Source organism: Mustela lutreola, chromosome 9 (assembly GCF_030435805.1).
Source record: "Mustela lutreola isolate mMusLut2 chromosome 9, mMusLut2.pri, whole genome shotgun sequence".
NCBI lineage: Eukaryota > Metazoa > Chordata > Mammalia > Carnivora > Mustelidae > Mustela > Mustela lutreola.
In genome coordinates, this window is record NC_081298.1 from 27650647 (window position 1) to 27667293 (window position 16647).

The 16647-nt window shown below is 46.9% G+C and overlaps 1 protein-coding gene across 4 annotated transcripts in view; it reads left to right on the forward strand.

Annotated features, from left to right (window-relative positions):
* The first annotated feature begins 1385 nt into the window (after positions 1-1385).
* PSMF1 (proteasome inhibitor subunit 1) overlaps positions 1386-16647 on the forward strand; it is a 48185-nt gene continuing 32923 nt past the window's right edge. For 3 of the 4 annotated variants that reach the window (XR_009344618.1, XR_009344619.1, XM_059133687.1), the window contains exons 1-4: positions 1386-1533; positions 4301-4444; positions 11268-11420; positions 13183-13265. Coding sequence is in view for 2 of the 4 variants with exons in the window: in XM_059133687.1 (XP_058989670.1) it covers positions 1528-1533; positions 4301-4444; positions 11268-11420; positions 13183-13265 (386 nt within the window). In the remaining 2 variants the exon portion in view is untranslated. The remainder of the gene's footprint in view (positions 1534-4300; positions 4445-11267; positions 11421-13182; positions 13266-16647) is intronic. The other variant, XM_059133686.1, reaches the window with a different exon arrangement.

The window sequence follows — 16647 nt, forward strand, 5'->3', positions numbered from 1 at the left end:
TTCTCAGCGGGGAGCCTGCTTCTCCCTCTCCCTCTGCCATTCCCCTTGCTTGTGCTGTCTGTCAAATAAATAAAATAAAATTAAATAAAATAAAACAAAACAAAATAAAATAAAATAAAATAAAATAAAATAAAATAAAATGAGGAGAGCAGGCCCTTTGACCGCTGGGACTGGGGTCCCCCGAGGACGGTTTCCCCTTGGGGTCAGCAGTGCGCAGAGCTCTACAAGTAGGCATTTCCATTTGTGAAAAAATCTGTCCGCACTGCTGTCCCCAGTCTAGGGCTCCCCTGAAGAAGCCTTAGAAAGAGGAGAAGGGAAAGGAAATAGGCACCTCACAGCTCACAGCGCGTGGCTGCCCTCGGTGGGCATTTGGGTGGGGCCAGGCGCCCTCTTGTGGCTTCTCTTGTCTCTGCATGGGCCCTCCTGGGTCGCTGTGGGTGGAGAGACTTTCCATGGTTAGACCATTTCTGGGGACAATTTCTCAGTCCCCAGCCTATACCGTTTTCCGTGTTCCCAGCCTTACCAGCCACTAGCCAAAGTCTGAAAAACTCGGTCACAGCTCTCTCACCATCTCCTATGCAGACCTCGGACAGAGCTTGCAGGCCTGCAAGCCCCTTGGACGCTGTCATGGGGCAAAGTCACGTGGTGATGTATAGAGATACCATCTGGTTCAGATCCTGTGTCACTGAGGAGCCATGGTACAACCTTCCTGTGCCTTACTCTTTTCACTTTAAAAATGAGGGTGATATTAGTTTCTACCTTAAAGAATTACGGAAATTAAGTAAGAGAATATTGACCAATTTGTCTGTGAGAGTCTCAATACCATCCCCGTCCAGCCCACCCTTTTTCAGAAGGACTTGTTGGTGGGACTCTGGGTTAGATCCAGGCAATGTGAGGCAGCAGAAGCACCTTATTGCTTCTCCAATAACAGTGGGTCCAGAGTTTCCATTCAGGTTTGGAGCCGCCTCTGCAGATCTTCCCCCTGAATGCTGCCTTAGGACACGAGGCAGCTGTGATCATTGCTGGTGTTCTCCTATAACCTTCAGACCCCCTGAAAGCTTCCTACAACTTTCAGACCCCCCTGAAATCTAGAGGCAGGTTTCCCCATTTCTACATCCCAACTCATCCAGTGGGTTCCTGTACTGAACACTACTAATCATGGAGGGCTTCCTGGAGGAGGTGAGTTTGTTAGAATGATGCTAAGCCAAAAAAGCAGAAGGCTTCCAGTGTGGAATAATTCCATCTCAGTGCCCATTTGGGCCCTGCACCTCAGCTCACCTCTTCATGGTTTCCAGGGATACAGTTTCCAGGGAGCTTAGAATCCTCACATTGCTGTCACTTGGCAACCAGGAACTGGTGGCTGCAGCCACTGCCCATGTTCCTTTCATCATCTTGGGCCCTCGCCCTCATATCTGGCATGGGCTCTGCCCTGCCCAGGTAGCGAGGGCCCAGCTGGGGAGGCATCTTCCACCTGCTTCCCTTCTAAGTCCATCACAGGCCTCACAGGGACAACTGAGACCCTTGTCAATGGTGGTAAGTGCCCAGAAAGTGCTGGATGGACCAGGGGCAGGATATACACAAACCTCTTGTCCCAGAGGATCCTCTCGTGGGCTCTCATCCATGGAGGACCCTGAGGATCAGGGGTGAATAGAACACAGTACTGGCCCAAAGGACACACAGCCCAGTGCAAGAGATAAAGCTTACCTCATTGCTGTGGCACACAGATGCTAGGAACTACTCCGTGTTGCCTGCTGGGCCACAGACTGGTGAAGGCATGGCTCACCCTTGGGAACAGGGTGGGGGGGCATGGCTGGGGAATAGCAGATGCCATGGTGTCCAATTCACTCCTTAGCAGGCATCTCTAAGCACCAAGAGCCACTTCCTCTAAACTGCGCAATTCCCTACCTGAGGGCTTTTCATGTTGGGCATGAAAGGCTTTCACGTTGGGCATCTCTTCCTCCAAGAAGCCCGCCCTGACCTCTAGCCTGAATTAGATGCCTCTTCTGGGCTTGCACAGACCTCCAAGTACCCCTATGTCATGATGGTCTTCACACTGGGTTACCTTTGTCTGTAATTCTTTTATTTCTAGACAGTGGGCTCCAGAGTGGAAGGAACTAACTACAGCTTGTTCACCTGGGCCTGGCTCACAGTAGGTACTTAGGAACAGGACCGCCCCTGGGCAGCCAGCATGGCCATCCCTGGCAACACACCCTAGAGAGGTTTAGTGGATGAATAAATGAAGGAATGAGGGAACGATGGGTCAATTTTTCAATAACTGGGGAGGGACATTTAAAGTGTCTTAGGAGTCCACCAGCATTAACACAACCGAGAGTATGGTCAGCATGCCTGCACTCTACCACAGGCACTCAGCTACAACTTCTGCAGATGGGATTCAGGAATCTGGGTGTCCTAGAAAAGTCCCAGGAATACAAAATGTGGAGTGATACGGGGCCAGGTAACAAAGTAAGTGGGGAACTGCAAAAGGGATGAGACTGGCCCCATGAAGTTGAGCCCACACCAAAAATTCATTCAGTCAGCATTCAACAAGTATACCCTGAGCCAGGAAGACCCTCAGGTGTATACCTGTGCACAAGACAGATGTGGCCTCTGCTCCCTTCTCACAGTCTAGTGAGGAGACAGTCGTTAAATAAACAAGCAAAGAGATACCTGCTAGAAGGTCAGGTTATGATTAATGCTTTGCAGGAAAGAAAGCAGTGTGAGGGAGGGATTAAAGGGTAGATGAGGTTATTTTGCCTGAGAGTCAGGGAAGGTGTCTGCTGAGGCCAGTAGGAGATGAGAGAAGGAGTCACTTAAAATTGAAGGAGCAAACCATGCGGGTGTCTGGGGAGAGAGCATTCCAGGCAGAGACAGCAGTACATTCAGAGACCTGCAGAACCAAACATGTGGAAGAGGAAACCTGGTTAGGAAGCTACTGCATTAGTCCAAGTATAAGACGCCAGAGGCTCAGACCAGGGTGGAGGCAGTGAAGGCAGTAGGAAGTGGTCAGATTCAGAATACATTTTGAGGATAAAGTTGACTGGCTTTGCTTGTAGGTCCCATGTGGGCACAAGAGGATGGTGGTCCAGGTTATTGCAGCCAAGAGTGCAGGGGATGAGGGAAAAGTTAGAGGAGATGATGTCGGAGAGGAGAGTGGGGAGAGGGCACAGACCATATGCAGGTTTCTGCAGACCACGGGGAGGACTTTACTTTCCCTGATGGGAGCCCCAGGAGGATTTTAAGCAGAGGAAGGATGTCATTTGGCTTGTGTCCTAACAGAATCTCTAGATGCAAATTGTAGAACAGACTTTTGAGAGACAGAGATGAACTGGGGTGGTTCAGAAGTTGGTGCAGTCATCCAATTGAGACATGATGGTGGCTTGCCACAGGGTGCTGACTGGGATGGGAAAACTAAATTAATTTGAGCAAAAACAAAAAGTGGATTTGAAAAAATGTGTGGAAGGAATAATAGGTAGTAAAAATCACAGAGACAGGCAAATAAATGATTGAAATTTGGTAGTGGATTAGGAGCTCCACAGCAGCTTTGTCTTTTTGGAGGAAGGGGCTTCAGTTCTCTGAGCTGGTTTTGTCATCTGCAAAATGGGGATGATAATGGAACACACCTCACGGAGCTGTGGATAGGGTGGTGTAAAGGTTTGGGCACGGGATCTAGCACACAAACGTTGTCCTGGGAGCCAGACTGCTAGGTTCTGGCCACCGTCTCAGCCACTCACTGGCTGGCTGTGTCATGGCGGTCAAATTCACCCCTCTAGAAAATGGGGCTAGCATTAATACCAACTTTATAGAGTCGGGTTGTGAGGATTAAATTAATGAGTTCAAGTAACGCATTTAGAATTACGTGCCAACTGCATAGTGCCAACTATTATGAATATATTTTAGCCGTATCTCATAAACTCTCTCGCCACAACATATGCCCACCCCATTGTGCGGGTGGGAAGTCTGTGGCTCAGAGCAAGGTGGCCTCTCCTGGCGACCTTATTTAACGTCCCGCTTGTGGCAGTCGCTGCAGCTACCTGGAAAAGCAGGATTCCCGCTTGGAACAGCCCCGCCCCGTCCCGCCCGCAGGTTGTCTTGCGGAACCCTTAAGTGCCCAGCTCTAGTTTCCAGCCGGCGCATTCGCGCTACTGAGCCGAATTGGAGTTACTTCCGGCGGCCGCACTCCGCCCCCGGGCGTCTCCATTTTGGCCGCCGGTGGGCCTGGCGGAGTAGCGGAGGGAGTCTTCAGCAGTCGCAGGGCCGAGTTGGCTCACCGCACTGTATCCCTTCCTTCCTCCGCCCGCAGGAGCCTGGGGTGCCCATGGCGGGCTTGGAGGTACTGTACGCGTCGGCGGCGCCGGCCATCACCTGCGCGCAGGACGCGCTCATCTGCTTTCTGCACTGGGAGGTGGTGACGCACGGCTACTACGCCTTGGGTGTCGGCGACCAGGTACTCCAAAGAGCGGGCCCGGAGCCAGGGTGGTGGGGGCGAGGTGTCTTCTGCCCGGATCCAAGGCCCGGAGCTCTGGGCCAGAGCGCCTGCCGCTCCCCCGCCCGAGTCCCGGCGCTGGGGCTCCTGGCACCTTCGGTTTGGTGTGCGGGTCGGGGAGCTGCTCTGCTGGCCCGGCCCAGCGCCCCTCACAACGCAGCTGGGGCAACTAGATTTGGAAACTCAGAGAAGCTCGCTTCGGCACAGCCTGTCAGTCTCCCAGGCCAGGATCGTGTGGACCGACACTGAGACGGGGCTTAGCTCCCCTGAGCGCGGCTTACCTGCCGGAACTCCGCCAAGCTCCTCCCCACACGGCGGCGGGGGCGGGGGGAGGTGGTACTCACTTGGGCTTCCACCGGATCATCTGAATCCAGGCGCGCGTATACCCGCGAGCTTCGGTCTACTCCGCCCCGCTCAGGGACCCTTCCGTCACTCCTCAGCACGGGCCCAGAGAGCACACACACCTTTCACCTTGTACTGAAGGGCCCAGTGCAGCCCACTCAACCGCTGCCATCCCCAGCTCAGGTTCTGGGAAACCGCCCCCCGCCCCCTCCCCCCCGCCTCGCACCGCCCCCCCCCCCCCGCCTCGCACCGCCCCACAAGTACATCCTTGCACCCTGAATGTGAGAACCAGGTAAGGTTTCCTCCCCAAGAGCTGACCCTACAGGGTCAGCCCCCCTCCCACTCTCCCATCCTCAGGCTCTGCCCCTCGGAGCTGGGGGGCGTGTCACACCCACAGATCTCCCAGGACTGCTGGGCCCTGCCTACTGTGTAATTCTTTGGGGGGAAACTGTTCATCTTCCCTTTCCCTTTCCCGTGACTTTCACCCTCCACAGCATCCTGCACATTAGCTTCCTGTGAGAACTGGGCCTGGCCCCCTTTCTGCCCCTTCAGTTCTCTTCTACTTCATCAGGGAAAATACCCTCCCAGCCACACACGCCACATACACACGGGATTCCTAGCCTGCCCCTCGCTGTCACGTTCTTCTCACCCTCAAAACCAGTATTAGCTCTAGGGAATAGGGCATCTCATCTCACCCCTTGCATCTCTTATGGTGAGATTTTAACCTTACTCTCATTTCTAACTGCTTCAGTTCTCAAACTCCCCAGTCCTTTCTTAGTTTCTCAGATGTACACCCAGTGTCTTAAGTTTTCCTCTCCTGACACGGAGCTTTAAGGATCCCTCCTCAAACAGTTTACACATCCTGAGCCCCGAGAGCCAGGCACTTCCTTCCACTCCCTGCGGCCCCATTCCTCTGTCCTTCAGAGCAGTGAGCAAAACAACCACCCCCTCTCATACTTAACGCCCATCAACAGGAGTCACATGAGGAGGATAAGAACTGTCATGGATATTTGGCTTCCCCTCCCCCCCGGCCCGATCCCAGACCTCAAGTATCTCACAAGGACCCCAGATACACACTTAGTATCCCCCATCCCCACCCCTCTCCAGGCTTACACATCCTTGTTCCTTCTTGTAGAATCTAGGACTGAATATAAGGCTGGAAAAGAAGGGGCCTCACACACACACCTGGAAGCAGGAACCGAGTTTTCCTCCCAGATAGCTCTGTTCTTGGCCTTTCTGCCCATCCTGCTCTGCATTCCACTTACCCTGCCTTTCAACATCTCAGGCCTTGGGACCCGGTAGAGATGGGATCTCCACTCATGAGTGTTGGGCTCCTGCTCAGTGTATAGTGTCCCCAACAGAAACTTTGTTTCCCACTTGCCTCAATTCACCTTTCCAATCCTGAATGACTCTATCACTTGCCCCAGTCATTTCATTTCAACTTTGCCCGGGAAGTCCAGAAAGCGGACGTATAGAATGGCATGGTGTGCAGTGGGATTGGAAAGGGGAGGAAGACTTATTTGTTCTTGCCCTTGGGGTTCATCCATGGGCCCTCAGTTTCCCCCACCCTTTACACTGTCCTTCAGACCTAACAGGTCTGCCCTGCTCTCTGCCTCTCATGGACCTCACCTTGTTTACTCCCAGCTAGCTACTGCTCTGATATAGTTGGAATCTCTCCCCTCAAACAGGAACTTGTTCACGAGGGCCTGTGCGACTCCTTCTCTTCTCCCCATTTCACAGGGACATATCAGTACTGCAGACCTGCTCCCACCACCCGTCCTTCACACTCCTGTCTCTGAGTTGTTCTGACAGCTTAGGGACATCAGTTCATATAGGTCATTGCCTCCTTTGGCATCATCCCCTTGCCAGATACTCAGGGTCCCAATTTTTCAGGTGAAATGTGCAAAAAGAATACAATCTCATTTTAATACTGATTAAAAAGACATAAAAGATGCTTGACTGATTCCTAAAGGTCCATCTAATTCCACTCTGTTTATGGTGCCACTTACTGAATTCATGCCGGCCAGAAAAAAATGCAGACCCCAGATGTATGGCAGGAGGCCAGAGAGGGTGGGGAGGAGGGTTTTGAAAGGCACTGTCCACTGTCCATGCGTCCACCCCAGCGCTAAATCATGCACGCCTTCCGGGGCTGGGTGTTCGTATTGCTCCTTGGTGTGTCTTTTTGCTTCTGTGCCCTTTCCCTGAAGAGCTGCTCAGGCTTGAGTTGCACTTGTCCTCCTCTGACTTCTGCTGAGTCAGCTTCTGTGGAAATAAAAGCCTTTTAGAGAGGCATCTATTAGTTTATTTAAGAGAGGGTTTAATTTTCTGGCCTGGGACCAGCAAACTCTGCTGAGACCAAGAGTATTTACCATGCTTAGAGAATATTTATGTTGCCTCTCCATCCTCCTCCTGCGCCCCATCCTTGTAGGGGTGATAAGGAGAGAGGAAGTTCCCAGAAGTATGTGCTTCATCATATAATATATTGACTGTTAAATAGAAAGTTGAATTGGCTGTTTTTCTCTTTGATTTTATGTTGTCCCGTGCACACAGAGCAGTTGTGTATGTAAAACTTGGTTAGAAGAGCAGTGAGGCCACTGGCTTCAATAAAAATCCAGTATCTGAATTTGGATTACCTTTTTGGAGTCAGTACCACTCCTCCTAAGAGCTTTACAGAGGTGGCAAGGGGGTTAGGTGACAAGGGGTTATAGATGGCTATAGATGTAAGGTTGAGAATTTTGTTTTCTGTTGTAGGAATCTAAAGGTTATGACAAAAGAGAGGGAATGCCCAAAATGATCTTTTTGTGTTTCTTTGAGTGCTTTTTAGCCCAGAGACTCGGGGATGAACTCATGGCCACTGAAGAATGCTGTCAGCCCTAGGACTGGGGTGGACTAAGTGGACAACTATCTTTACTCTTTTGGGGTAAAAAAGAGTAGTGGATCTGGCTGGGAAAAATCTCCAGCCATATACCAAGCAGCCAGGAGCTCTGAGTGCCAAACCCAGCTCTGCTTCTGACTTACTGTGACCTTAAGCAGTTCTCAGCTCCTCTGAGCCCTTAAATTTTTCATCTGAGAGTATTAAACCACCCAACCATATGCTTTGGCTGCTTTCCAGTTGCAGCTTTCTGGGGGGCCTGATATTTGATGTCAGGGCCCAGAACACAGTTGAAATGCCAAATTTGGCCTGATATCACCAGGACCAGTCCCTCTTAGTCCCACTGGTTTTCCCCATATCAGGGCAGCCCTTGGGCTGGGACCATCAATTCGCCTGCAGCAAGAGGTATCAGCTTCACCTGACCCCAGAGTGCTCTCTTGCCCTAGAAGCCAGAGTCTGTGAAAGAGTGAGGAGACCAAATTATCTATATTCCAAGGAAAATTCTGGTGGGTCAAATGCTATATGCAGAGGATATACATAGAAATTCAAAGGCCTCCGACAGAGAAAAGACAAGGCACATTATCAAAATCTAAACTTCCAAAGGAAACCTTGAATCCACTAAACCTGTTACAGGAAATGTACGAAGTTGGTGGTGAGGGATTGTTTCTCTTGGCAGACTAGTTTGAGTCCTTTCACTTTTGTTTTTCCTCACTCTCATTTCTTTGCTTCAGGCTTGTGAATTTCCTTGTCATTCTGCCAGCTTTTAAACCATGCCAGTTGCAACATCTTGAATTGCATTTGGGACCACTTCCCCCATTGGATTTCTGGGCACCAAGGGTGACCAAAGAGGAGAGGCCCCTCATTCTCCACTCTTGGCCTCCCATTGTCCTTGTTGTGTGTAAGGGCTGCGGTGCTGGACCTTTGTCTTTTGCTGTTGTTCCTCATCTTTTTATTTTAAAGATACTTATTTATTTATTTGTCAGAGAGCGAGCGAGAGCACACACAATCAGGCAGAGAGAGAAGAAGCAGGCGCCCCACTGAGCAAGGAGCCCCATGCAAGACTCGATCCCAGGACCTTGGGATCATGACCTGAGCCGAAGGCGGTGGCTTAACTGACTGAGCCACCTGGGTGTCCTGGTTCTTCATCTTTAGTCCAGTTCCTCCCAGCATAGTCTCCTGAGTATGAAGCTTCCCAGTCCATTTTGCTTTGTGTTCAGCCATATAAGTAGATATCCATGAAAAAAATATACGGATTATTTTCATGTGTTTTAAAAATTTTTTACATAAATGGTACCAGGCTGTAAATTACATTTTTTCTTAACTTCTAAGAAAAATTTAAGTTCTATACGTGTGTGTGTGTGTGTGTATACGTATATATATACGCATATAAATGCAAATATATATACACAGAAACACACACACACACACATTTTTTTTTTAAGTAGGCTCCTAGCCCAGTTTGGATCCCAGTGTGAGGCTTGTACTCATGACCCTGAGATCAAGAGATCAAGACCTGAGCCGAAATCAGGAGTCAGGCTCCCAATAGACTGTGCCATCCAGGTGCCCCTTAAGTTACAGTTTTTAAGTTGCATTTTAAGTTATATTTTTTACCCTATCTGTGATGCTACACTTTGATCTAATTTGTTCCTTCTCACTTCTATATAGTATTCCAGCATGAGCATATTTTTTCATTTCACCTCCACTTTGGTATTCATGGCAAGATTGTGATGTCTCCTGTGTCTTTGTGCACAGGGTCTCCTCCAGGAATGGAAGTTTGGGGTCCCTGGGTGTCTGCTTACCTGAGTGTACCATATGCTGCCAGACTCCTTTCCAGAGGGTTTGCAGCAGTGTAAGTGGCCACCTGCAGTGTCTGAGTGTCCCCATTGTCCCCACACCCACATGAAAGAGGAATAGAGAAATGGATGATACCAGTGAGATGGGTGTGACGTGGAACCTTGTGGTTTCAGCCTGCACTTGTCTGAGTGCTGGTGAAGTTGAACAGCCCTCTGTATACCATTATCTACTCGCTCTTTTGCTCGTTCATATCTTTTGCTAGTTTTTCAAATGGGTTCCCAATTTTTATTGTTCATTTTCCAGGCATTCCCTTAATGTGCTAGTTATCCATTCTTTTTCATCTGTGGCCATGGCAGACATCTCGTCCTGGCCTGCAGCTGCATGTTAATGTTGCAGTGTCTGTTGTTAAACAGAAGCTTTCAGTTTGGGGAACAGTCTCAAAGACAGTATTATTTTTCTCTCATGGATCTTAAGAGATCCTTCCCCACCTGGAAATTACTCTGTTACCTTTTCCTATAGAAGTAATTTAAAGATGATTTTGCAAACTTTATAGTGTGTAAAAGGGAAGTCCTAGGATGGTTTAAAAGGAAAAATAAGACCTCACAACTCAACAGGGATGCATTTTTACACCCACCAGGTGAGCACAAATTTTAAAGTTGGGCAGTGACAATGTTGCTGGCCACACGGAACTATGAGGAGACCCCTACCACGTTGGTGGAAGTGTAAATCAGTACCTCTTCTGAAGACGGTTTGATTTTATCTTACAGATTGAAAGTTCTTTCCCCACACATACTCTGCAGAAGTTTATCCACCTGTGTACCAGCAGGTGTGTACACAAGTGTTCCTAGCAGCAGCATTTGTCATAGTGAACCTCTACACCATTCACATAGGCTTCAACAAGTGAGTGTGTACCTGGCAGCTTGTACAGCACCACATCGCGTAGCTGTGAGCTGTGCTGCCGCGGAGCGCTAGGTAATGGACCGTGTGTGGTTAAATGTGTCAACACAGCGAAACTTCACAATCTCGAATGAAAAAGGAAGCGATAAAGGTGATCCCATTTCTATAAATTCAAACAGACCTGAAGCAATACATCTTTTAGGGTTGTGTATGTAGTAATACAGCTATAAGGAAAAGTAAAGACGTTTTAAAAAATAACAGAGTGGCGATTATCTGTGAGAGGAGTAAGAGATTCATTAGGAGTTACCCTACTTAAGGCGTTGGCAGTGGTGGTGGTCTGTTTCTGAAGCAGGAGGCACAGAGGTGTGCAGTGATGTTTTCTCTTGTACATGTGCTCCATTTGTGTGTGTGTGTGTGTGTGTGTGTGTGTGTGAAAACTCAGTCATTTGTGGGAACCCACTGCAGTAGTCTGGAGGGGAGCACACTAGGATCTTTTATTTTTTGTCAACGCTTCAGTGCTTCTCTCGCTGATGGTCCTGAACTTAGTTCAGGTCCTGAACTTAGAAAAACAGTCTTGGAATTTCACAGCAACCCTTCAGGCGATTGGCTTTATTCTTGGCAGGGGGGTGGAGAGGAGATTCTTACCAAACCAAGGCTGCAGATTCTGGACAGGTTCCCTCACTGGGTCATGAAGGCAGTCAGCTACAACAGAGGGACCACTGGAGCAGGAGTCCCAGACCTACCTTGGACATTTTATTTCTCTTGACCTCCATATCCTCATTTGTGAAATGAGTAAATGGGATTAGGTTGTCTTCAAGGTCCTTCATACCTCTGTGTTCTGAGGTTGTGATCTTCCTCTCAACCTCGGTGTCTTCTCAGCCAGGTCCCAATGATAAGAAGTCAGAACTGCTGCCGGCCGAATGGAATAGCAGTAAAGACCTGTATGTCCTCCGGTATGAGTCTAAGGATGGGTCCAGACAGCTCCTTGTGAAGGCTGTCACTGTGGAGAACAGCATGATCATCAATGTGCTGGTGAGTCTCAGGGACATGTTGGCACCTGCTGGTGGGAGCGGACGTTGGGATCCCCTTTCTGCAGCCCATTTAACAGTACAGATCAAGAGCCTTAAATGTTCGTGAGGACTTTACCCAGTGACCCTACTTCTGGAACTAAGACAGGAATCCTCCATATAGAAAAGCTTTGTGCTCAAAGATGTTCAGCTTCTGGTATTACCAAGGGGGGTACTTCATCACAGGGGAATGATTATGTAAATGATTATGCAAATCATCCTTTCAATGACAACAGGGAAGGAAAAAAGTTTACTGTAGGCCCTAGCGGGGACTACTTTTAGTTTTTTAGATAAACCTAGCCCTCTGCTATCCTAGTGCCCTTACATGTCTTATTTCCAGGGATGGAAAACTCTCCCCACCACCGTGGGCTGCCTCACACACACCCTCCTCCCTTCAGCTCCTGTGGATCCCTTCTCATTTTTCACTTCCTCAAAACGTGTAGTTCTGCCTACCTAGTCTTCACCTGCCAGAAAAATCTAAATTATGCCTCTCTACTTCATCATTTTATTTCCTTGCTGGTCCTGACCACAGTTTGTAATTATGTACTTAGTTGTCCTTTGATTTGATGTTTATCTTCTGCTGCTGGACTCTAAGCCCCCCAAGGGCAGTGACTCTCCTGTTAAGTTAGTCTTTGTTGTCTCTGTGTGTTCATCAGAAAGTAGCATGCAGTCTGTATTGCACTGTACCTGGCTTTTTCACTCAGTATATTTTGGGGGTCTTTACATGGGAATGCATGTAGATATACCTTATTCATTTTAACTAGTATGTAGTATTTTATTGTACCATAATTTATCCCTTTCCGGTTTTTTTCCCCCTTATTTAAATTCAGTTTAGTTAACATATGCTGTATTATTAACATATGCTGTATTATTATTTCAGGGGTATAATTCAGTGATTTATCAGTTGTGTATAACACCCAGTGCTCATTACATCACATGCCCTCCTTAATATCTGTCTCCCAGTTACCCCATCCCCCCACTGACTTCCCCTCCAGCAACCCTCAGTTTGTTCCCTGGAATTAAGAGTTCTTATGGTTTGCCTCTCTCTCTGTTTTTATCTTATTTTTTTTTCCCTTCCCCTATGTTCATCTTACCCTTTCTGTTTTGACAAAGACTTAGATCGTGTATCAGACAGAGTTCTTAGTTATAAATAACAAAATTCCCTCAAGTTACTCAAACAGATTTGGTTTATTAAAAGAACTGGGATAGCCACTGAATTGTTGGGAGGGCTGGAGAAACAGGTTCAAGGCTGGGCTTTCAAGTCAGTGCTCAGATGCACACCATGAAAACCACTGCTGCTGCCACTGCCCCAGACATGAGGTGCTGGCTTGGGTTGTGGGCCCTGGAGCCCCTTCCCATGAGCTGCTGCTGCCTTTACTACCAACCTTGTGAGCAAGACATCTACCCTTTGTTGGGCCTGCTTTTCTTTTCCATGTTGCCCACCTCCAAGTCAAAGATGTGCATCCATTTGACACACCAGTGACATGCCTGTGCCCAGGCTGCAAAAGAGCCTGTCAGGTAGGTTTACTGGGCCCAGCCTCAGAAAGGCAGTCTTTCTAAATCTAAATCAGAGCAGACCCCAAGCACCGGAAGAGTATTCCACATATTACAGACATTCCTGATATGTTTCTTTGTGTATGTATATTTCTTTAACCTGAATATTTAACTATTCTCCCATTAGCCCAGAAATATCCCCAGTCTCTCGTTTTCTGTTTTCATTTTTCTAGGAAAGTGGGTCACAGCAGGTATCAGATTTGACCCTGAATTTGGATGATTATATCGATTCAGAACACCTGGCTGACTTCCACAGGTACTTCTAAGTGATGGCTTTTCCTTGGGAAAACGAAGAGAGAAACAATGGAATGGGGTGGAGAAGTCCAGAGAGTCAAGAAAGGTTAATAAAATGATCTATGTCTTCTGGGCACAGATACTTCCAGTACTAGGTCATGAAGGCAGTCAGCTACAAGGCAGGAAGCAGCAGAGCAGGAGTCTGGAGACTAGGTCTCAGACCTCTAACTTGGACATTTTATTTCTCTTGACCTCCGTGTCCCCATCTGTGAAATGAGAAAATGGGATTAGATTATCTACAAGGTCTAAATTCTCTTTTCTATTTTTAATTTTTAAGAGAAGATTCACGTGGGAAATGCTACGTGAAGTACAATGATAGAAGCGAGGATCCACATGTGCTGCAGTGGCTTCAGGGGAGAAGTAGAGTCAGGCCAATGGGGTCAGTTACAGTGGGCTCCTGGAGAAAAGGTGTGCCTACCTCCACCTCTAACTTTTTCTTTTAAATGAGCTTTATTTTTTAGAGCAGCTTTAGGTTAACAGCAAAATCGAACAGCCAGTGCAGAGTTCCCATGAACACCTCCCTCTCCACTCCCACCTCCGCCATCAGCATTCTGTATAGTTATAATGGAAGTGTCTGCATCAGTACACATTCTCACCCACATTCCATGGTTTACATTCAGGTTCATTGTTGGCAGTGTGTGAAGGAGTGTTTACTTTTTTTTTTTCTTTTTTAAGATTTTATTTATTTATTTAAGATAGAGCAAGTGAACAAGAAGGCGGGGCAGAGGGAGAGGAAGAAACAGGCTCCCCACTGAGTAGGAAGCCCGACATGATGTGGGGCTTAATCCTAGGACCCTGGGATCGTGACCTGAGCTGAAGGCAGACATGTAACCAACTGAGCCACCCGGGAGCCCCGAACATGTTTCTGTTTGTAGGAACCTGCCCTGCTGTTTTCCATTGTGGCAGTACCATTTCACATTCCCACCAACAATGTGTGAGTGTTCCTGTTGCTCCACATCCTTGTCAGCATTTGGTGGTGTTAGTTTTTCAGATTTGGCCATTCTAATAAGCGTGTAGTAGTATCTGGTTTTAATTTACAGTTCCCAAATGACACACGACTTGGAGCGTCTTTTCATATGCTTGTTTTCCATCTGCATATCTTCTTTGGTGAGGTGTTTGTCTAGATCTCTGGTCCATTTTTTAATTGAGTTGTTTATTCTCTTGCTGTTAAGTTTTAAGAGTTCTTTGTGTATTTTGGGTAATGGTATTTTATCATAGATGTTTTGCAAAGATTTTTTCCCTGTCTGGCTTATTTTCTCATTCCTTTGACTTTATTTTGAAATTTGCTACTCCACAGAAAAGATGGTTTGCAAAAATATGGTGAACGCCCATATGCCTGTCACCTAGATTTACCAGTGTTTAATGTTTTACCACATTTGTTTAATTTTTCTGTGTGCTCTTCTGTTCTTGAAGCAGCTGAGAATTATCTCCAGACTTTGTGAACCTTCACCCCTAAATACTCCAGCAACATCTTTATCTCCTTGTTCGGATGAGGGCGTCCCCCTGTATGACATTAGCACAGTGGTCACACTGGGGAAGTGTAGCGCGGATACACGAGTATCACTGAATACACAGTCCATGCTGATATTTCTGCCGTCATCCTGGAGTGTCCTTTTTAGCTAGTGTTTGGGTTTTTTGGTTTTGAGGGTTCTTTCTTACCCAACCAAAGATCGCATGGCCCTTTAATTCCCTTGAATCCAGAACAGTTTCTTAAATGTTTGTTTTCCACGGCCTTGGTATTTTCAAAGACTCCAGATCCATTATCATGTAGAATGTTCAGATTGTTTCCTAGCGATCAGATTTATTAGGTTATTTGCTCATCATTTGATTCAGACTGATCATTTTTGACAAGAGCATTGCATAGATGACACTGTGTTCTCCTCAGTGTCTCACTTCAGGTGCAGATGTCTGTCTTGTTGACTCTGATCAGTTTGATCACTTGGCGATCACTTGGTGTCTGCCAGCTTTTTCCCTGGTAAGGGCGTCTGTTTTCCTTTATGTTTAATAAGTCATCTGCAGGATTATACCAGCAGACCGTGAGTACTGTGCTTCCTAGCAGTCTTCCATCTAGCAGTCTTGGCATCTATCCATGATTCTCCCCTGAGTCCGTTATTACAGAGATAAATGTAAGACAGTAATTTTCTGTCTTAATCATTCTTTTTACATTTATCATCATTTTTTTAAAAAAGTTTTTTCCTGTCTCCTTTATTTTTATTTTTTTTAAATACCCATGTAGACTTAAAGCTTCTTTTTTATTCTAAGTTATGATCCATTTCTGTCATTCTTTGGATGCCCAGTGGGAAACCTTTTAGACTGCCTTCTTTGTCCTTTTGACATGTACCCATCATTCATAGAGTGCTTCATACTTTCTGACACAGTAAAGATGTCCTAGCCTTACCCTGTAATTTTCTTGCCCCTGCCTTGAAATCAGTTGATTTTCTAAGGAGCCATGATTTCTGTTAGTGGGGAATCATATTTAAAAATCAGAATCTGAGCCCTGAATATGCTCTTTAATACTAAGGATGCCATTGCTTCCAGGTCCTTTCAGTGAGTGAATAGAGCCTAGAATCTTTTTTCTTAAAGTCTTTTCTTATTCTAAAGTGATGCCTTCATTTTTAATCTAACACCATGGGATTCTTACTCTTTTATTTTGTACTTTAGCTCTCTTCTGTGGTGAGAATTCCAGTTTCCAACAGCATCAACGTATGTACTCATTTGTTTAATCCTAAAATACACAGTCTCTGACTGCTACATCAGTATCAATGAAGAACAAATCAACCAAATAAAGTTTCAAGTACAGTTTCTTTCTGGTTCTTTTTATTCAGCTGTGTCCCGCTGAGGATGTACATAGTCAGAGTATTATGTTCAGAGGGTACTTACTCCTTTTCCGTAAGTATGATGAAATTGTTACATGGTTAGGCCCAGCTATTTCCACTTTCTTGCATCGTAGGGACTTTTTTGCCATCCTCCTTGACCTTCTTGATTTTAGAGGAAACCTGGAATGAGTATAAATTCACAGTCATCAGAACAGCCTAGAAACCCTATTGCATTTTATTATATCTAATCAGGAATAACTGTTTTGAACCCACCCCACTCCTCTCAAACTTGCACACCATCTGCCTCCATGATTGAGGCCACCCCTTCATCTCTGCCCCTCTTCCAAGCAGCTTTTGTGTGAGGAGCTCCCGACTTCTGCTCGGCTTACCACCCTTCAGTTGATTCCCCACACAGAAGTCGGACCAGCCTTTTTAAAACATGGTCATGGTTAAAACCCTGGCTTGAAATCCTTCAGTGATACAACCTCCCATACATTAGGAGGGCTACTATCACAAAACAAAACAAAA